Here is a 21,600-nt window from a genome sequence, read left to right as displayed (position 1 = left end):
GCGGAAAACTTAACAAAAATGTTAAGACCAAGTTACCAAAGTATCATACTGAAGGTTGAAAAGTCTGAATCGTAAAAAAATCACTGCAAAGTGTTTTTTGCCAACTCAAAAAATCTAGTATCACTACATTGACTATCAGATGGCTCAAGTGAGGAAGATTCAAAACTTGTCTTCTTTTTCTATTGTTGTGCTTATTTTGTACAATGTATCAACTCATTGGTAGGAACAGGTTAGGTCCCTACGACACTTGTAAAAAAAAAAACCATGTTTTTTGGGCAAAAGTTGTAGAATAACCTCTATAAACATTCACAGAGGCAGGGGGTTTTTTTGTTTGTTTGTTTTTGTTGGTTTTTTTTTTAAAAAAAAAGTTTCTTAGCAAGTTACTCCAGTCTTCATCACGTTTTTCAGCATTCCAAACTTCTCATCCTGGACATGGGAGACTCCTAGGTTCTTAATATTCAATAGAAGTATTCCTTACAAGAAAAGTAACTTCATAGCCAGCAGACCAGTACCGATGGATTTTTTCAGACTTTTAAACACCGTTAAGTCTAACTTCCAGAAGTGCTGGGAAAGGATTTTCCATCCAAATTCTATTGTTTGTATATCTTCCAAAGAATTCTGACAACAACCTCCTAGCTTTATTTCTGTACACAACTCAAGTGAGTAAAACTGCAGATAGCAGAAGGTGAAATGAATGCGCAGGGCGACTGTGCAGATCGACAGAAATGCAGGCAGCTTCCAGGCCAACAGGACTTGTGGGAAATAGGAACAAAAAAAGAGAAAGAGAAAATGTGTGTATTTTTCTCTTCCCTCTCATTCTCTCCCTCTCATTTTTTCCAACTCTAATTTTAAGTGCAACTTCAATTGAGAACAAAAATAAGGAGAAGCCCATGCAACGTGATCATCAGCTTATGACCAGCCCTATGTCGTGGTTCAACCTGGCAGCCAAGCACCAAACAGCCACTCATCGGCAACCAGGACCATGCAGCCACTCGCTCACTCCTCCTCCCTGCAGCGGGATGGGGCGGGGAACGGAGAAAAAGCAAAACTCGTGGGTTGAGATCAAGACAGCTTAATAAGACAACAAAGGAAGAAATAATAATAAATAATAATGAAGAATATGCAAAACCAGCGATACGCAATACAATTTTTCTCACTACCTGAGAACGATTGTGCAGCTTGTCCCCGAGCAGCAATCACAGAACTCAGAACTTGCGGGACTCACGGATTCCCACCTCCCCCAGCCAACACCCACGTATCTACCAAGCATTACGCCTAAGGTACAGAATATTTCCGCTGGCCCACCTGGGCTGGCTCCCTGGCTGTGCTCCCTCCGAGCTCCTGCTCACCTGCTCAGCAGCTGAACATGAGAAGATGAAAAAAGGTCCTCAATTTCTTAGCAACAACTAAAAACATCAGTGCGTTACTGGCATTCTTCTCCTACTAAATCCAAAACACAGCAGCACCTAGGAAGAAAATTAACTTTATCCCAGCCAAAACCAGGACACCCTGAAACCGTGGTCACCCTACAAAATCATTCCTCGCTCCTGGCATGAAACTGTTCTTGCAAAATAAAAACAAACTGTTCAACATGAGCTCTATATGGGAGGAGAATTATAAAAACCATTTAGACTGAATGAGAACTGAGCTCACGAACAGAAGAAAAGTGTGGAGCACCAAAAAAAAAAAAATTTACATCCATCTACTTAAAAGTAGTTTGTCACAGGGCCTGCTTATTACGTGGGACAGCTCCAACCCAAAGACCACATACAATCTCAAATCTATTTCGTACCTACTTTTCAATCATTAAGATTACAAATAATCTGAAATAATCCAATAAACCTTTCTGTCTGCAGGTAATCTGAAAAATTGCATGAAAAATGCATGAGCTTCTGTATCCTCTCCCACTGAAGCACCAACTAAAAGAGTCCCTTAGCAGTAACACTAACTGTTGCACAAACGACAACATAAGAATATGGAAAGGGTTAAGTACAAAACCTTCACAATGTAGACCAGGAACAAGTGGTTCAAAACAAGACAGAGCAGAATATGGGAAAACAGGGAACAAAATACAACTGTCATCGCAAAATCAAAAGCAATGTGGTCCAAATGGAAGAGCATTTTTCAGAATATGTAATACTAGTTATGACCATAAAGCAGTCAATAAATATGAATAAGCCAGATCTTTTTGCCATACAGAAATCCAACTCTACCCTTGATGATCAGGGAAGAAAAAGGAGAAAGCCCTTTAATTAGTCTTTCAGTCTACACACAAAATAATTGATCCAACCACAAAAGTGGTTTAAGCTGTCAAAGCACTTTAAGAACTCAGAGGGGAGAAAGCAGGAGTGAGGAAGAGAAGGGGGGAAGAGACGGAGAACCCTTATCCTACAAAATAGGAAGAAAACATACACAGAAGAAACTGCTCACTGCTGGGAAGTCATGCACCAAGTAACGTGTATTTGCAATACTCGTGACTTACATCCAGCATACGATCAACGTCAATAACGATGAATATATTTTTAAAATTGTTTTGTTAAAAGTAGATTACATAAGCATTACTTCCTCAGAAAAGCTTTAAAATCACACAATACGCAACACCATCCCTTTAACCTCTGGCTGAAACCAAACAGTAATTACGAACTACTGAAAGCAAGTGTAAAACTGGGTGGTGGAGATACACAAACACGACGACACAAATAACTTTATCCAAGGCCCCGTAGTTCAGACGGCCTGATGCCTCCCTTTCTCAGCACTGTCTGATCTCGCAGCTAGGTGCAACGTTTGCCAGGGCGAAGCGACAGCACTTCACTGCTTGTGCAGCGCCCCAGGCACGCGGAGCATTTGTGGGTGACGGCCTGCGCTCGTCAGACCCCTCCGGAGACCGAAAGCGCACGCAGCCAACTGTTTATTTAGTTTAACATGGCGCCTTCCTTACCACCGACTTTAGCTGGGGTTCTGTCAGCTCGCTGACTTCACGCAGCGAAACGGGAGCCGTCGGTAACACCTACGGCGGCAGGAGCCAGCTCCTCCGGGGCGGAGGGAGAGGTTTGTGAGCAAGCGGGAGAACAGGTCCCCGGCGGGGGCTCCGCGGGGTAGGAAGGGCTTTACTACAGCGCCAACACGTGGGGCGGGGGCGGACGAGCGGAAGGCGCCGGGGGCACGGCGGCCGATGGCGGGGGGCGATGGCGGCCCCGCCCCGCCGGGCCTTCCCGCCGGGCCGGGACAGCCGTGGCCCACCCCAGCGCTACCCGAGAGGAGCCGAGGCGAGCCACCTCCGCCGCCGTCCCCTCCCAGCGCGCTGCCTACCCGGCCTCCCGCCGCCATCCCGCCTCCTGCCCGACCTCCGCCAGCGCCGGGCCCGTCCCCGCCCCACCCAGGCCGCGGGCCGGGCGGTGCAGCCGCGGAGGCCGCCCGCCGAGCAGCGGCCGCCGCTCTCCGCGGTGAGCGGCGGGGGCGGGCCCCGGGCCGTACCTCACGGGCTCTGCGGTCATGTCTCCGCCGCCGCTGCTCGGTCCAGCCGGCCGGCCCGGCACCGGGCTCAGGCGCTGAAAGGAGACAAAGCCGTTATTGCCACCATCGCAAGCTCCGCCGCCATCTTATCGGAGGGAGGCTGAGGGAGACCTGCCTCCTGCCGCCTTCCTCCTTCGCCGCTTCCCATTGGCTCCCTGCCGCCCCCAGCTATTTTCTCATTGGGCGGCTCCGACGGAGCCTGTTGCTAGGGTCGCTCACGTCACCGTCCCAACCTCGCCGGCTCCGATTGGCTGGAGGGAGGGTTGCGTCACCGGCGGGGGCCTGACGTCACGCGCCGAGTCCCATGACATCATTTCAAAACAAAGTGTAGTGGCGACTTCGTCCGGCAGGGGGCTCCAGGCTGAGGGCGCCTCGATGGCCTCGGCCCCCGTGGCAGGTGGGCAGGATGCTGAGGGGCCACAATGGCGGCCAGGGGACAGAGCTGGCGGCGAGAAGCGAGGGTCGTGAGGGTCGGGGCTCACCCCGTCCCCAGCCACTCGCTTCATCGTCGGAGGAGTGCGGCTTTGAGCAGCTCTGCAGCCTGGGTTCAACATCATCAGGTGAGTGAGGGCGTTTAAATGCATCAGCCACGCGAGGAGGAACACCGTGGAGCCGGCCGAACCCTGCTCACAGCACCAGAGCGACCCGAAGCCTGCGGGGACCCACTGCTGAACTCGGAGCAGGGCAGGGCGCGAGCCCAGCAGCCAGCGCTGGAGGAGACAGCTTCCAAGCACAGAATAAAAAGACAGCAAGGTATGAATAGCGTGAGCAACACTGAGAATTATCAAGGTTGAACGTGTTGAACAGCACCCAAGTCACACTGCTAACTACAGCTTCACTCGCACCCGGCTTTGCTTGAACTTTCTGTTTTTTGGGGTTGTTTTTTTTTTAAATCTTTAGCTAAGGAAACACATCATTGGCAGCTTCACGTAAGTACGCCAAGGTAATTTTCCCTGCTTGCACTCGCAGCTTCTACATTCCTGTCAGACGTTAAAATCTGTATGAAAAGAAGTGGATTGGAACACGTCCCTGTCCAGAGCGAAAGGCGTTACACGCTTTCGGGAGAAGACTACCCAAACTCCACTCATTTTTCATTCATTTCATTTAAATGTCCATCTCCCTGCATGACCAAAACAGAACAGACCACCAAAACCAAGTCCAGCACCGCATAGAATGTGAAACAGGTGACAAGTATTATTCACTTGTTATCAAGATAAGCAGTTTTCAAAATATATTTTTCTGCAGAAACTAAAAAAAAATAAATCTACCAACTCGCCTGGTTTTGTAATGCAATGTGCAAAATACACAGAAAAAACCATAAGTGAAAGCCTTGTCATCTTAAGTACAACTACTCCTTCATACCTACTTCATTCTAAAAGGCAATGATAATAAATAGCATTTTCACACTTCAGCACATACGAGCTTACACATCCCAGGAAAATTCAACAAACTGGTCTAAACACAATTTGCTTTAGAATTTAACATTTTACCCAAAAACTGCATCTTGTACTTCAGCAATACCAAACAGCAGATTTAATAACAGCTTTTTTAACAAATGCTATCTCATGGTCAATGCTACAGTTTGGAAAGACCAAAGCATCACCTGCCTTCTAGCTACATTTTAGAAGGAAAAAAACAAATCTGTTTTAACTAACTGCTACAAATTCCATTTAAAAGAATTGCAAAAAAGCCATTCTATTTTTTTGCCACCAGACAGATGAATTCAACCAGAAGCCTTACCTATTCTTAGGTTTGCATCTGTATTCCAATTGTGTAGTTAAAATAAGAGCACAAAACATTTCTTTTCCTCCCCAAGGTATTTAGTCTGCTTTATAGACTAATATGGTACCGATTTAGAGTAAGGACAGACATTTATTACTTTTACTTTATAATATTTTTTTCTGTTACTATTTCCTTGGGAGATGGAAGAAGGCATTTGAAAGCAGTTCACAAAAACAAATTTAATTGCCTCCAATTCACAACTTGTAAGTTGCATGTGAAAAAGAAATCCTACTGGGAGAAAAGGTCAAGATTAAGGAAAAATGGAAATGTTTCCGTCTCCAAACCATTACTGCAGAAGACAGAGCCTGACACTACCATGAGCTTGTCAAAAACCAGATTGTAGAAGCACACCGAGATCTGTGCACGGACAGATGCCATGTGTATCTGCAGAGAAACGCTCTGCACATCGAATACACCTACAGTTAAGTTTCCCCCGCACGAAGGACCCCTTTCCCCAGCGCTCTACTAAGACACCGCTGGCTGCTCCAATACGCCTGGGAGAAGGAGGATTCAGAGCTTAGTTTGCAGGACAAACCAAGGGCCACTGCAGACTGATTTTTTTTTTTTTGTGATGATAGTAATTAGTTTTCTTAAGTAGATATTAGCCTACTTTTAAGAAAAAATGGCTGAAAGACATGTATAGTTATCAATTGACAAGAGAATATTTTAATAACTTTATGTGCTCCTGACCTAGAAACACAAACTTCATATACATCTTTTTCAGCTTATTATCTGTGACAAAAGTAGCAGAATTAATCCAGAACAATAAACCACTATGCTTAAATTCATTTTATAGAAATGAGCAAAATCTGAGCTTTTAAATGGAATAGATTAGGTGCAATGGAACTTATGCTCTATTCATCAGACAAAAAACACAATAAAAACTGAAAACAGATGACTGCTTACTCAAGAGCCTGGGTTTGTTCTTTGTTTTGCTGTTATTCTGTCCCCCATAATAAAGTTCAAAATGTTGTTGTGGAATCAGTTGAGTAGTGCTTTGCATTTGATAATTAAATCTTTTCAGCATGAGAAAACAGTAAACGTTGAAGTCCAATATAGAAACAAAGTGCCAGTACTTTTCCAAGTCCTTTGTGACAATTAATTTCTCACAGCAGATGAAAGCACTCTGAAATTTTAACTCCTGAAAAAAAATCTGTTTTCAGCGTGATTTTCTGTTATAGACTGGATCATTTTTAAAACACGCTATCAGAAACCATTGCTGGTAAATCATAAAGGAACACTACAGACCATTCTTTTCTCCCGACAAAGTCTGGCTACAAGATGCCACGATCTAGCATGATCCGATGTCATGGACAGCATATCCTAACAAGCACAAGCGATTCAGGCATCTGATTTTCTCTGGATGTTCCAAATGTTTAGAAAATTAAGCAACTGACTTTCTTCAGTACTTCTAAAACTTCTACTTTGATTTGTCAGGAATATAGACTAGGAATAAAAAAAAAAAATCATTGTTATGCTTACTTTTACACTTTTTTGTAACAAGGCTCAGAATCAGCTATGCTGTACATTTCCTTAGATGTCCAGTAGACCATAAAGCATCTACATTTTTCTCTCTGCCTCTAGGCAGCCATCATCTCATCACATTCCCCAGACACTGATGGCTACCCCACTGCCTGCCAAAAGGTCTAACTTGTTCTTACCCTCATGTCTGAACATCTGTCTTCATCACGTGATTGCATACGGACACTCAGCCACACGGGCATCACCAACCATGGGATTAATTACGGTTATTTAAACAAGAATGAAGCCACGCACAGCAGATGCAGAGCTGAGCACATTTTCCATCTCGTTGGAGGGCTGAGCCGCTCTGCCCCCGAAGAGCATGTGCTTACGAAGCATCTCTGTTGAAGGCTTAACTGCAGGAATGACTACTGGGCATCACCATCAAGCCGCATGTTCTGTGCCGAACACTAGAACGGTTTGAAGACAGAAGCTTCCAGTAAGTTGTAGATAGCACAAACCATTACCTAAAATAATCCAATTAGATTTACTGTCTCGCCTTGGGCTTAGCTCAGAGAGCTCCCTAAATTATTTCTAGCTATTATTCCAAAGTATTTTTTTAAACACATCACAGCCCCTTCTCAAAAGCAGAAAAAGCCGCAATCTTTGAGGCCAGCCGCATTAACAAAACCACAGAGTCCATTTTCAGGTACAGAACATACCATTTCCCCCTTGTATTATAGTAGGTGTTCTCTAATGGTGAGCTTTTGTGGTACTTCTGAGCTGTTTGATGACTCACTCTCTAATGGCGATGGCCTCCTCAAACTCCCCGGTTTAGCATACCAGTTCTTGGATGTATCGCCTCTTCCACCTTTGTTCTACTGGTCCAGACTGGCATTGTACTGACTAGTTACCGAGATGCACGTGGCAACTGTCCCAAAGAATCACTTTGGGTACCAATTATAGCTGGCCATTACCTCTCAACTGCTGCACAAGTCAAACCCTTCTAGAACTGCACCCTCTCTAAATCTGCTGCAGGTCCTTGCAAGTACTCAGTCTTCTGTTCCGCTATCCAACTGTGCCCTTCTCCACGCACTTTAGTTCCAGCCTAGAGAGCAGAAAAGCTGTTGCAAAAAGTAAGCATTATTTTCATTTCATATGTCAGCATAGAAAATCCAAAACTCTCAACATCTATACCACCCTAAGTGGCCGGCCAACACGTCTCCACCATCCACCAGCGTGATGTGCAATTGTTTAAAGTTAGTCAATAAAGGATTAGATGCTTTTTGGAAGGACAGAATACACACCATGTCAGAAAAATGAGAAACAAGTCTGAAAGTTTAAGGAAAAAACATTACTTCTTTCGAATGAGATTGTAAGCCACTTTCACCTGCACTGCTGATGACTGAAGTAGAACCAACCTAAAAGTTTATTGGAAGGATTGTACCAACAGCGCAGGAAAATAAGCAACAGGTACAGCAGTCCAGAGTTGTTCCAGGCAAATCTGTAGTGCCAACTAGATTCCACCTCCAGAAACTCTATTAATTGATCTGTCTAGGACTCCAGGAAGCCCAGATTTTTCACCTCAGGACAGCTGTGAAAGACAAGTGAAAACCATGCACTCTTTATGCTATTAGTTGGCTACCTGAGAAGATCTCTAGTATTGACATTTTGGTCTGTAATTTCCCCACATAAACACATACATGCTACTGATCCAGTCTACTCAGCCATTCTCAGGTTATTTACTATACACAGACATTTTTATTAACACATTGAACCAACAGTGGAGGAAACAAGGTTTGTTTCTTTTGGTTTATGTTAAAGTTCAAAAGACACAGGAGCATGGATCAGACTAAAAAAATTTATTGAAACTTGTCCAAAATCCAGTCAGGCACACAATTTATCCATTCCACTAAGGCTTGTCATTCTGTATGGCATAGAAAAATGCGTCTCAACAAGTTGAAACATCAAACAACTAAATTAGTGAAGTTAAGGCACTTGAGATGTGTGTTAATTTAGCAAAATTGCATAAGAATAACATTCTACTTTGAATAATATAGTCCCTTCCGAGCATCAATCTAAAGCATCTGGAATCGGTAACCCCTTGAGACAGGGGAGAGACAGAAGCAGGAGACAAAAGTCTCATCCTATTTTGCTCTGACTAGTAACCTCCACGGCCACCACAGCCTACGGAAGGAAGTATTACTGAACCAGGCTGCAAAGATTTCCTGTAGTACAGGTGCTGAACTACACGACAGCTTGGGCTGAGGCACAGCGTCTTCCACTCAAGAATCCTTAAGGCAAAGTATCTTTGTGAGATGAGAGAACGAAAGGAGAGCGCAAAAAAGCACATGCATTCAATTGTAAGGCTAACAAATCTTTCCTGGGGTAACAGCATTTATCCTGGGATTAGGTATCTTTGCTCACTCCCATATCCTCCCCAAGGATAAAAACTTGGGGAAAATAAATGGAAAATGCAAGAACTTACATAGTGACAAAAAATCTGATACCTGTTGATTTGTCAGGGCTCTAACTCGAAAGCCAGTTAGCAACCTTGAACTCATGCTAGATAGCCAGTTACCTTTCTAGTTTGGGGTTGTATTTTTGAGAGCAAGAGTCTCAGTCAGTATAATTTTTTTGGCTCTGAGCCAACATTTACAACTTCAATGTTGCAGCTCAGCATTTGGCAAAGAAAGTTTTTAATGAATAACTGAATGAGTAACTCTGTTCTACCATTGAAAGTTCTCCCTTCACCTGTGAAACAACCTCTTGCATCACACAGCACTTAGGTACTCTTCTCAAAAATTGAGATACAGCTCTAGATATGCACATTCCACACTGGAATCAGGAGTATGCTCCAAGTGTTGCACACAGACTGAAGGAAAAGATTTCGCAGTACATGAAGTTTTCTCAACCATGAAAAGGCATGGCAGAGAAGCTATTGTCACCTGCTATGTGCAAACGGGAAATAAAGTGATAAATATTTGAGGGAAAAAGAAACATATGGAAAACAGATTATCCAATTGAATCTAAAGTACTGTTTCTAGTTAGTCTATGGAAATGTAGTTCTAAGCATTATGTTTTGGTCTATGGAAATGTAGTTCTAAGCATTATGTTTTGAATTTCACTAGAAGTAGAGTTGTTTCAGAAGATGTAAAGCTTATGAAAAGAGAGATTGCATCTTAATACTCTGTGTCCTCCAGAGCAAACTGCTTGTTATATTTAAGGCACTACAAGTTGTCTTTGGTTCAGTGTTTAACTATCTCATTCAGTGTAAAGAGAGGTAGCACGAACCATACATATTTAGCTGTTCCATTCCATTATACACAAATTCAGAGTCGCCACCTTTCTGATGTTACAGATTCTGGAGTCCTTTAACTCATTAGGAAACTGCAGGAACAAAATAAGAAACACTCTTATTACTGTTTTGAGAAACAAAAGGTGTGCAACATTCTACTTAGCTTTCACACATGCCGAGAAAATCAGAATGAGAAACTGGGCCTGATGCAACCACAACGTAAGTAGCTGCGGAGAAGTCGCTTAAAAGGAAGTCTTCTAGTAACTCAAAAGCCAAGACAACCACATCTGGCCTACAACAAAGTTAGCAGAAGTACATAAGACCACTGCACAGACCAGGATAAAAACTGACCAATTATTAAGCAGGGAATAAGTTCAGCTCTTTTCTGGTCTTGAGAAAAGTCTTTATGAAATAACAAATTTTACTGTTTAGCTATTTTTACATAAAAAGTGACTTCTCATAGAAAGGGAGTAATATTGGCCTATGGGATTAGCCTTCTAGACAAATTAAACTCTTTGCAGAAGCCGAGATGGTCAGAAGCTGCTCCCTTAACACTTACTCATTCCTTCAAAATGCATAAAGCCTAGTAAAAACAGACATCTGTATCAATCATATACATATATATTAAGCAGTCAATTCATAGTGCTAGACTCTACAGAAGCAAGCCCAAAACATATGCAGCTTTAAAGCATCAGCCATCCTCCTCGTTCTCACAAATACAGATTAATAATCAAGATGTATGAACATAGAAGAGAAGTAGTAAAAAAAAGAGGCACTTGTTTCAGTGTAAGTTGGCTGAGATATCACTATGAAAATAGAAATATTACATAATATGCAATAGCATGAAAACGAAAGTACCACAGTCTTTCCTTTGGCCATACTGAAAAATCGTGATATCCACTAAGCACTGTTATTTCTGGTTATTGTATTAACCAATATTACCACCCTTTGAGAAGCAAATGGAGCGTTTTTACAAGAGTATTTCCCACCAAATTAGATTTCAGAAAATAGACCCTTTGCCTATTTCTCCATTCTGGTTCGTATGAATATTACCAGACAAGGAAATAACAGTCAGCAGGAGCAGATTCATTTGTAAGTATACAGTCCGGATGAAAAAAACCAAACTTCTAGTATTGCTCTCAATCTTCAAGTCCTCATTTAAGTTTACCCACTTCCTTCAAAAAAGTCTATGGTGTTGTTGTAGGTGTATTGCAATGCACAGCAAAACAATGACAGAAGCAGCAAGAGAGACGTACCTGTATGGGTAGCCGTGGTATTTAGATCTAAAGACCGACAGCAACCAGCTGAAGAACAACACCACCAAGCCAATACCAGCAATACACATAACTGCAAGAGATGCAGAGTCAGATTCTGGTAATGTGACAGCTGTCTCCAAAAAGACTACAGCGACTGGGGTTTTCAATAGCATTCTGTAACATTTACAGATTTGGTCAGATGAGACTTCTATTCGAGTCACTGAGAAGAACTAAACAAATTGACACCACTTGTCTTCAATTTTATACTGCTGCTTTAAGAGAAAGTAAGTCCCTTCTCCCTCTGACTAGCAAAATGCTGCAAAGCATCTTTATATCTCCCTATCTCCCAAAAGGGCTTTATCTTGCAGTTTGCTAAGCAACTCCAAGTGCTGCCAAAAAAACAAACGATTCACTTCAGCTTAGAGGTGGGAAGCGCACAAAAACCCACAGTGCAAAAGCATTTCTATTAAACAGCATATCAAAAATCTTTACTGCATATGCTTTCTCTTAGAGAGAAAACTATCAGTACTTACTTTTTCTTTTCCCCACATCCATGTCAGAAGTAGCAGCTTCATGGAGGAGTACCATTCCTAAAGTAACACCACCATCTGTGAACGCTGTTTAAGGCTAAATCGACAAAATACAAAAGAATCATAGGTAGGAAAAGACCTCTAAGATCATTGAGTCCAACCATCCACCCAACACCACGCCTGCTAAACCATGTCCTGAAGTGCCACATCTACATGTTTTTTAAACACCTCCAGGGATGGGGACTCCACCACCTCCCTGGGCAGCCTGGTCCAATGCCTGACCACTGAGACTCAACATAATACACTCATTCCTAATCTCATCAGTTCAGCAACTGAGAGGCATTCATAACATTAAGTTCTAAGAGAAGATAAATACAAAACTTCTGTTTTAAGCTGGAAGGTATAGTAGGCCTTGACAAATTAAAAACATGCATTTATTGTCTCAGCTTGTAATGAAACAGCATTCCTTCCCAGAGAGCTCGGTGCACTCCTACTACTGTTTCACTCCACTAGAAAAATCCCAAAAGGAATTCAACTTCTATCTTTTACTGAGCTAACAGAATAAATGAAATGCATGCAATATTGCACCTAACAGGCTATCTTTCAGATAGCAATATTTCAGTCTTTTCTAATTCTTCAATTAAAAAAAAATTAAAGCTTGTAAAATTAAGGAAGCATGGACAACTAAAAAGGCCTGTCATTTGCAAAGAACTGAATCCTAGCAAAGCAAAATAGCGGATCCAGTGGAACATGAGACAGAGTTCCCAAAGATTTCATTCCATTTCACCATAGACGTTCAGTCCCAATCCTCCTCCTGAAATGAGAAACACTTCTCATTGACTGCAATGGGACCATTAAGAAATCTTTCCATTTCAGATTGAAATCTTCAGTCTACCTTCAGCAAAAGAGAAAAGTGACTTCAACCTACAGGAACCTTGCCAGCTTCTACCATTTTAAATGTCTCCAGTGACCAGTAAATTGAGTCCATGGGATGGATCCATGTGATCGACAGCAATAACACAAACATCAAAACAAAAAGGTTTTCGGTTGAACTTGACTGAGTGCATCAGAAGTAATAATTACAAAAAGATCAGAAGTCCCCCTCCAAATGGATGTTTGAAGTTAAAAAATAATCTTTGATAACGAATACACAGGAAGAGAGCAAAGTTCTTTTAAAACCAGCATATTTAAACATTGATTGCTTACTTCGTATTATTTTATTACAAAACACCCAATGCATCGCTTGCTGAAATACGGATTTTGAATAGATAAAGCAAGAAAAAAGGGAGAAATGAGTAGAAGTCACTCTGTTAAAGAACACTGCTGTTGCAACAGAAGAGACTTGTTAATCATTGTCAAGCAGTGAAGAGGACAGGTACTTTGAATGAAGTTCTGAAATGATGTGCTTGTAGGAAGTCTGCTATTCTGTGCAGTAGTGTGCTATAAAATGTAAACAATTTGGGACTGTGAAGCTGCAAGAAAAAAGATAATACTAAATAAAATTAAAAATCCTGAATAAAAGACAAAAGAATGCTCAGGCTGATGCAGGTGACAAGACAAGAAAGAAAAGCTTGAGTCAGAGATTACTAAAGTTACAGATCATGGATCACACACGTAACATGTGGGAACAGAAGAAAAGAACATCCAGTGGAGTGACTCCAAAGAAACATTTTTATACAAATGAGAAAGGCAAAAGCTCTCAACGTGCAAGATTCCGCTTGCCTTTCTTGATGGCACAATACTGGCATGGAAAAATTTTGAATCGTTAGCATGAACGAGGGGCAAGATTAAAAGTAAAGAAGGTAGGCGAAGAAATAAAAGAAGATCAGTGACAGAGCAAGGAATTCAACACCAAAGCAAGAGCAAAGTGAGATTGAAAAGATACGCGACACGCATAGAGAAACAAGGACTATCCTGAAGAATCTTCTGATTCCACAAAAATTCCCATCTTTAACATTGTATTCAGTTCAGTCGTTAAGCAAGGAAGACGGTGGTGAGAAAGCAGTAAACATATTTCCATTCAACTTAAAGATCACTGGCGTGGGAAAAGCACGGTTGTCAACACAGAAAGGCTCTACCAGCTTCTGCATCAGTAGCAGGCGACAGTTACGAGCCTTGACAAAGTACTCTCATAGAAAAGGCAGCAGCATAAGCTAACAGAAAAATCACCACCAACCACACACTTCTCAGTAGGAAGGATACTAAACAGAAGAACAATGTGTGTTTCTGCCACGAATTGGGCTTGGCTGCTTCCATGGATATAGTTCTGCAAGAAACAAAGGGTAATTGAATTTAGAAAAGACTGGAGTCAACTTTGGCATGATTAACAACAGCTATAGAGCTTGGAACTGGGTTTTGCACTGTCTCTTTCAGGAGACAGAACAGCAGTTGGAGCACAACTAACTTCATTTGTTGATTACTGATTTCTGGGGGCAGCTGTGTCAGCATCAAAAACCCTTCTTCTATTAACATGCAAAATCAGCCCAAAGTACCACTCAGATTATGGTGAGTGCAAGCGAGCTACAGCCTTCAAGGTCCACATCCCCTGTTCAGCAGGGCAAAACACCTCCTGCACCCACTGCGATCCAAGTCTGGTCCATTCCCTGACTTGAATTCTTGGGTTATGTACGTTGCTTTGCAGCTTTGGGACAGTCTCTTCAATCTGCATGTGAACCCTACTCACTTGGCTCCAGAACCAAGCATTTGACACCTTTTTCATGGCACAGCAGGCAAAGGAACATCACTACCAATACCACTGAAGCTTTATTTTTCAGTCTCAAAAAGGGTTAGGAATTATGTAAACAGAAGAAACAAAAGGAAGCATTTTCAAGAAAACATTTGAGAATTTCCACTCAGTAAGTTGGCTCAGTTTCATTCACATTAACGGTTTACTAACCAACTGGTTAACAGAAAATTTGAAATTTATGAAAGAATATAATTTTAGAACCTTTGTGGGAAACTCTGCATCACTATGGTTGTGATGCTATATCTAAGTAGAAAAAAAAAGTTTGATAAGCAAATCCGCTTTTTATGAAAGAATACAGAAGACTTGACACACCTAATCGGGCATGAAAGGACACTTCACCAAATTAACTGGCTTCCAAGATACAGGAGAAAAGCCAATACGCGATGTGTAAGCACCTGAAGAGATGCAACGCTCTCAATACATTACGATTACTTTTACAGTGTATCTCCTGTATTATGTACAGAGCAGTGTATTTCAAGTGATGTTAAAACTTGTTTTTCTCAGGAATGAAATTTTGTAAGTCTAAGGTCACTAGGCATTAATTTACCTCAAGAATTTGGAAGAAAGATGTTTTTATATGGAAGTCGTTAGACAGGTGTATGAGCTATAAAGACCAGATTAAACATGAAATTGCCAGGCTCAGCAATAGGACTGTTTAGCATGTAAAGACTCAACATAAACACCTTTATTTAGCTGTTAACAATTTAGAACTATCACGTCTCTTCACCACTGGAGATACAATATACATACAAGACAGAGGAAAGCAACCATCACAGGTAAATAAATGCTAAAAAGAAAACATGAAAACAAATAGGAATGGTTAAAAGACACATAGGAGGTCAGAGACATGGAAGAGAGATCAGGTAATTTAAAAGAATCTACCCTCAGAACCTAAACAAAAAAAGCACTGTCATTATGCTTCCTCCAAAATACATCCTTTTTTTTAGTTTCACATCTTAGAGAGATGGGGAACAACACTGAGGATGAAAGAAACACTTACCTTAGGTTCTGAAGCAAGGGGGCACCACCTCAGCCAAATAACTTGTTAACAAGTAGTCTTGGTTACTCTGTATGCTATCCTCTTTGCCCTAGAGCATTGGTTTAGTACCTTCTTAGCTTTCTGCTATTACTAGAATAATCAAAGTTTCCGCACACACAGAGACCTTGAACTCTCTAGGTATTAACACGACAAAATTAAACTCCAAGGCAATGCTTTGGAACCAGCATGTCCCATTTCCAGCAGGGTACCACCCGTATGACTGCTGGCTAATGCCTTATTGCATGGGAAGCACTTTGAGAAGTTTCTAATGAGATAATGAACATGACGCTAGACAGTAAATTAATCTCAATAATTGTCATCTGATTAAGAATCACATTTTTTTTATTCTATCTCTTAAAAGCTTATTGCTGAGCACAGCAAGCAAACACCTAAAAAAACCTTAAGCAACATCTGTCCTTACTCTTAGAACATCACAGGACTAATGCCACCATTCTTGCAGAATTAATGAATCCTTGAACAAAAGACTGTAGGAACGACCTTCCTATCAAAATGGAATTCCAGGTAAAATTATCACACAGCAGTTACACAACAGAGCACTTTGTTTTGGATTAAGATCAGTATTTTATGATTTCTAAGTACTAAAGTACAAGTTTGCAAACAGAGTTTCTTCTATTTGAGCCAAGAAGAGGATAAAGCTAATTGGAAGAAAATCTAAATCTTGACTGGAGCTCTAACGCTCCTTCTGTTTCGCACAGAGCAAATCCCCTCTTTTACAGGCATGTTTTAAGAGAAGACAGATCCTCTGAACTAATCAACAGCTCTCTAGTGTGCCTTGCTCGCTGCAGGAGAGGTTAGCCTCACAGACTTGCAAAGAGTGACGCCAAGAATACAGTCTGCACTCTGACTTGCCTCTCAGTATCAGCCTTATTCTGTAGAAACACAACAGAAATGCAGCAGAGAAAGCAAAGACTTACCACTTGCCCTGTGTGGGGATTCTTGTGAGCATAGGGCGGACCTCTAATGTGGTTCCACATCTGGCCTGATGTCATTGCTAATACAAAACACTGAAAACGAAAGACGAAACACTAAGGACTTTTTAATTTATATTTTACCTATTTTCTTTTAATTTCATACAAATACATACTGGTTTGGAATACAATCTTAGACCAGGCATTGTCCTACCTTTTATCTATATAAAAGGCATCTAATCAAGCACTAACTGAGCTGAAAAGACCGAGATCAAATTATATTATCAGACTACCAAAAAGTAAAACCACATGTACCTCATTTTACTCTACCAGGTTTAAGCACCTTTCGATACAAAAGCTTTTAAAGACCTGAATTGCTACAAAACTCATGACAACAGGCAGACGAGTGTTATAATTACCCACCAAAGCAGCAAATGCCCAGCCAGTTTTGTTATACAGAAAATCCAGATTGCTTCCACGCAAATATACAAGGCCTCCGATGACAGCCAGCAGCAGTCCTAACATCAACGGTCCAGCATAGTTTGGTGGCCTTATCACACGAATCTAAAAACAGGATATTTAAATTATTTTCCCTCAGTGGGATTATACGCTGTACCTGCAATCCTGCTAACAAAACCTACAAAACATTAGAGTGGAAAAAAAAAATATCAACACACACACACACAAGTTTTCCATTCAATAAATCTGACTTGGGAAGCAAGTAATGCTTCTTCCCCTGTTACTGCAACTTCAGTTTTATGCACCTTTACCCTACCTAATAATTTAAAGATTGTTGTTCTTGGACGAGAACAGAAGAGGGAGAGGAAGGAGATGAGTTTTACCATCTTATCAAATACAGAATTACACAAAATATTAGAACACTGAACGTAAGTAAACTAAAAGACGTAGTCATGTGCCCAAACTAGATTTTGTAGACAAGAACGATTTAGGGTATCTGAGAGCAGACTGTTAGCCACAGAACACAGCTGACGTATTTCATAGCTGGAATTGCACAGTGAGGGAGTGCCGCAGAGGCGGTGATGGGGGGAGCCTGTACACACTTACATTGACATCAGTTCTGTCGGCCACCCAACGAGCAAGCTGTTCAGCTGCAAAGCCGCGCACCTGAAGTTCGTATGTGTCACCCCGTTTAGGCTTCCCTTTGGCAGGAAAGTTAATGAAGGTTGGAGCAGAATTCATGTTTAGCTGTATTTAGAAAATTCAGAGAAGATACAGCACCTTGAAAGGTCCATTTAGTAACACAACTCTATTCTGTAACACAATTCTATTCCATTTGTATCTTGCAACATCGTCACTAAATCAGTCAGAAAAAGTAACTATTCCATAGACAGATTTCATTGACAGTGACTTAAAAAAAAAAAAAAAAAAGACAGCACACAGTAGCTTGCATTTCATAAGAGTAATCAATATACTCCTGCAGTTTCCCTTTTGCGTTCCATGCTGTTTTCTCCTTTTAGTATTGAGCAACAATTTTTTTTAAGCTCTGTCACCAGCTGTTGTGGATGTCTTAGAAAAAAAGTTGTTACTTCAGAGTAGGCTGATTGGTTTTTTGGGCGGTTTTTTCTGGGTTTTGTTTTGCTTGGGTATTTTAAACACAATTGAGCATACTTTCTAAAGTGACTGACGTTTCTGTGGTAGTACTCAGATCCATAGCTACTGATTGAAAAGATGCAGACCAGTTAAGGGGAGATTATAATAGGCAGATAAAAGTAGTTGTTTACAAAACGCAGTTCTATCTTTTCCTAACACTGTTTTTCCCACAGCATTTCAGTTTTTTGACCTTGTTTCTTCTCTAAACACTACTTTTGGTAGAGAAATCTGCAAAACAGGAATATATACAATAACCTATAAAGGCCATAGCTTGATGAATCAATTTTTTGACATAACACTCCGGGAAAATTTAACAAGAATAACAAAAAAACGTCCCTTTCCAGTTCTCCAGTCCAAAAGCTTCCATTTACTAAAATATCATTGCCTAAATTGCGTATCTTTTAAATAGAGATGAGTCTCTCAAAAAAAAAAAAGAGTTAAGATTTGCAAATCTATAATGAACAATTAATGTGATCTACAATTGTAAGCACACATAGAATGTTCTCATATATTTTAAAACATCTGGTTCAATAATGTTAATAGTAGAGCAAAATGACTGGGTACTTGAAAAGAAATAAGTTAACCCATACTGAAAGCCTAATCTATCATTGTCCAGTCATCTAAAAATTGTAATAGCTGTTCCTAACGATATTGGTGCTTTCTATCCTGCCTCTAAATGGACCATAGAAGAATTCCATTACAAATTACATTCTAAGTTATTATAGGAGACAAACTCAGAAAAAAGTCAGAGAGGCCAACTGACTCCTTGTGCCAATTGCAGATTCGTCAGTTCTGTTACTATTACTGTCAACATGCTGCTGCACTCTGCTCTTCTCCTGACTTCTTCCAAGACTGGCAGCTTTCAACTTTTCAATTATTTCTTTAATCATTGCAATACTAAATTTCGTATACATCTTTACCTTCTTGCCCTCTGTCTCCAAATCCAGAGTTAAAAAAAAAACACGTTAGAAGAGAAAAAGAAAGACATTACCATCTGAAATACATCTGAGCCTTCATCAAAATCTACCATAGCAAAAAAAATCTTATTGGTAAATGCACTGGAGTATCGCCAGGAGTTTGCCAGAATCTGGTATTCCTCATCAGCTTGCCTGTAAAACACACAAAGTGAGATGCTGTATCATGTTTGTCCAGAACACAAGTTACAGAACAGCTGAGGGAGCTGCAGTCACCCAGCCCATTAATGGGCGCATACCGCACGCCTCTACATTAATTTTCTAGCATTAATGATGAAGTTTAAGGTCAGACATTCATTTAAAAATCAAGTGAAGCATTTGGCTCCGCTGCTTTTTCAAATGGAAAGGCAAGTTTTGTCCAGTCCACGAACACAAGCAGTGGTACTTTCCAATTGAAATTTGAAATAGAACCCAGCAGCTCCCGATTTGCTAATCCACAGAGCAGCAAACGAGTTTAGGTGTGCCCTCTTTTCCATGTCAGAGGATGGGAAACCAATTAATTTCAACTAACTGTTGCTAAGTGCTAACCAACATATTAACAGCAACTTTTAGACTGCACGGCCAGCAGTAATTCCACAAACATTTCTTCAGCAGCTCGTGCCAGGAAAGTTGAGTTTTCATTCTGTCTTTCTCCAGAAGCCTACTGGCGTGAATACTTTTTCTGCAAAGCAGTGATTATCTTAGGAGGGAGATAAATAATTAAGGGCTATGTTATTTTCTCACACACTTATTACACATAAATTCCTACATATTTAATTTCAAAGATAATCCTACTATAATGTGCCCTAGTATATTCACCCCACGTCCGTGAAAGTTTTATCCCATTCTTAAACTTAATTTCCTACCCAGCATGACTTTCAAGTTCTAATTTAGGACTAAATTAAGCCCATACTTGCACACAACACACTGTCTGTGAGGCTGAAGAGCAGTGAACATCACAATCACCGAGTAATTTCTGGGTGGTGCCTTGACCAGGCGTCGAAATTTGTCTCCGTTCATTCGAATAACGGATCTTTTACTAGCCCACTCCATTAGCTGGTTCACTTTTTCTGATAACACCATCTGAAAATAAAGTCAGAGAAAGACTGTTGGTTCTTTGGGGTTTTTCCCCTAGTCTCACAGCAGAAACTTGAAGATTTTTACATCTGATGTAACAAATGGCTGCACTGTATTCCATAAGAACACAGACCCATGATGTGATACTTCATTAAGATTCTTCAAGGCATTCACAGGTCCTTTTGAAAACCATGTTAATGCTACATGTTTACTTTAAATGCTTAGTATTATACATGCTTTAAGGACTTTGCGTTTAAGCACTTCGCACTACACATGCTGCTGAAGCCTGCCAGCTCACCTGTGCTTTCTCATGTTGCTAATTGCAAGATTGCTTTCAGGCACACAAACTGCCCCAAACCACTCCACAGCACTTGTTCAATACCAAGCACCGTGCTCTGCTTCAGATCTCAAAACCGGGCGTAAGTGGAATCAGCACCAGGGACGGAAGCACTGCGGAAGCGAGCTCGACATCCAGTTATCAGCGTTGCTGGAAAAAAAACTTGGTTCCGTCCGTATCTGGAGAACTGGGGAGCGCTCAACCCTTAGCTCGTCTCTAAAAACGAGCCAAGCAATTCTGTAACGCTATAGAAAAAAGCACGGGATCAGCGACAAACCCCCCGGTGTCACATTTATCCTACGCCACCTCTCTAGTCGTTACTGACGCCTTTCTTCAGGTAAATTCTTCAGGGTCAGTAACGAACTGCTCTTCTCTGGCTCACAACGGACACCGGCCCGTACAGAGGGGTCTCTGCAAACCCTCGGAGCCGAGCGCGTGGAAACAGCCGACACCCTTCTGGTGACAACCGGGGGCAGCCCGGAGCCCGCCCGCCCTCCGCAGAGCCCGCGCAGGAGGCAGACAGCGCTCTCACCGCGCTTATTATACCAACTGCCCTTAAACACGACCCCAAATAAAAGGAAAATCAGAACTGTGCCCCCCGGCGCGCCCTTCCCCTCACAGCCCGGCCTGTGCCGCCGACGACGGCCGAGCCTCGGGCAGGAGAGGCCCGCGGGGGAGCCGGGGTGCGGCCTCGCCCGCCCTCAGCGTCCCCGGCGCAGTCGGGCCTCAAGGGGAATCCGCCGCGGCCCTGCCCTGCCCGCGGCCCGGCGGGGCTCCCTCACCTCCTTCCGCTTCTGCCCCGCGGCCTGCGGCCCGCCCCAGGCCAGCAGCCACAGCAGCGCCAGCACCGGCAACGCCGCCATGGCCGCCCCGCTCCACTGCCGGCCGCCCATTGGCGGGCGCCGACCCACCGGCAGCGCGGCCCCGCCCACGGAGCTTCCTATTGGCGGCGAAGCCAGCCCGCGGCTCGCCGCCGGCTTCCGATTCGTTGAACCCGTCTCCAGCACGGGCCGCCGCTGGCCCGTAGGAGAGAGGCAAGCTGGAGCCGTGCGATTGGTGGAGCCCTGA

At 42.3% G+C, this 21,600-nt stretch overlaps 2 protein-coding genes across 4 annotated transcripts in view; both read right to left on the bottom strand.

Annotated features, from left to right (window-relative positions):
* Nucleotides 1–3,658, bottom strand: part of ATRX (ATRX chromatin remodeler) — an 86,715-nt gene extending 83,057 nt beyond the window's left edge. For both annotated transcript variants that reach the window (XM_075435910.1, XM_075435911.1), the window contains exon 1: nt 3,475–3,658. In XM_075435910.1, coding sequence (XP_075292025.1) covers nt 3,475–3,494 — 20 coding nt within the window. In that variant the 5' untranslated portion in view covers nt 3,495–3,658. The remainder of the gene's footprint in view (nt 1–3,474) is intronic.
* A 4,941-nt stretch (nt 3,659–8,599) lies between these two features.
* Nucleotides 8,600–21,440, bottom strand: MAGT1 (magnesium transporter 1). 2 transcript variants are annotated; one of them, XM_075435474.1, is made up of 11 exons: nt 21,315–21,403; nt 20,494–20,682; nt 20,032–20,201; nt 19,157–19,274; nt 17,620–17,760; nt 16,978–17,118; nt 16,561–16,650; nt 14,043–14,106; nt 11,844–11,918; nt 11,311–11,401; nt 8,600–10,146 (listed from the first exon to the last, which is right to left on the bottom strand). In XM_075435474.1, the coding sequence occupies exons 3-11, from the start codon at nt 20,199–20,201 to the stop codon at nt 10,131–10,133; spliced, it is 906 nt and encodes a 301-aa protein (XP_075291589.1). In that variant the 5' UTR covers nt 20,494–20,682; nt 21,315–21,403; the 3' UTR covers nt 8,600–10,130. The 2 variants fall into 2 exon arrangements, with proteins under 2 accessions (XP_075291589.1, XP_075291590.1); XM_075435475.1 differs by lacking the exon at nt 20,494–20,682 and having other exon boundaries at nt 21,315–21,440.
* Between the last annotated feature and the right edge of the window lie 160 nt (nt 21,441–21,600).

Source organism: Opisthocomus hoazin, chromosome 14 (assembly GCF_030867145.1).
Source record: "Opisthocomus hoazin isolate bOpiHoa1 chromosome 14, bOpiHoa1.hap1, whole genome shotgun sequence".
Taxonomy (NCBI): Eukaryota; Metazoa; Chordata; class Aves; order Opisthocomiformes; family Opisthocomidae; genus Opisthocomus; species Opisthocomus hoazin.
The sequence above is the reverse complement of the archived record's forward strand: the minus strand, read 5'-3'. Positions and strand labels throughout refer to the sequence as shown.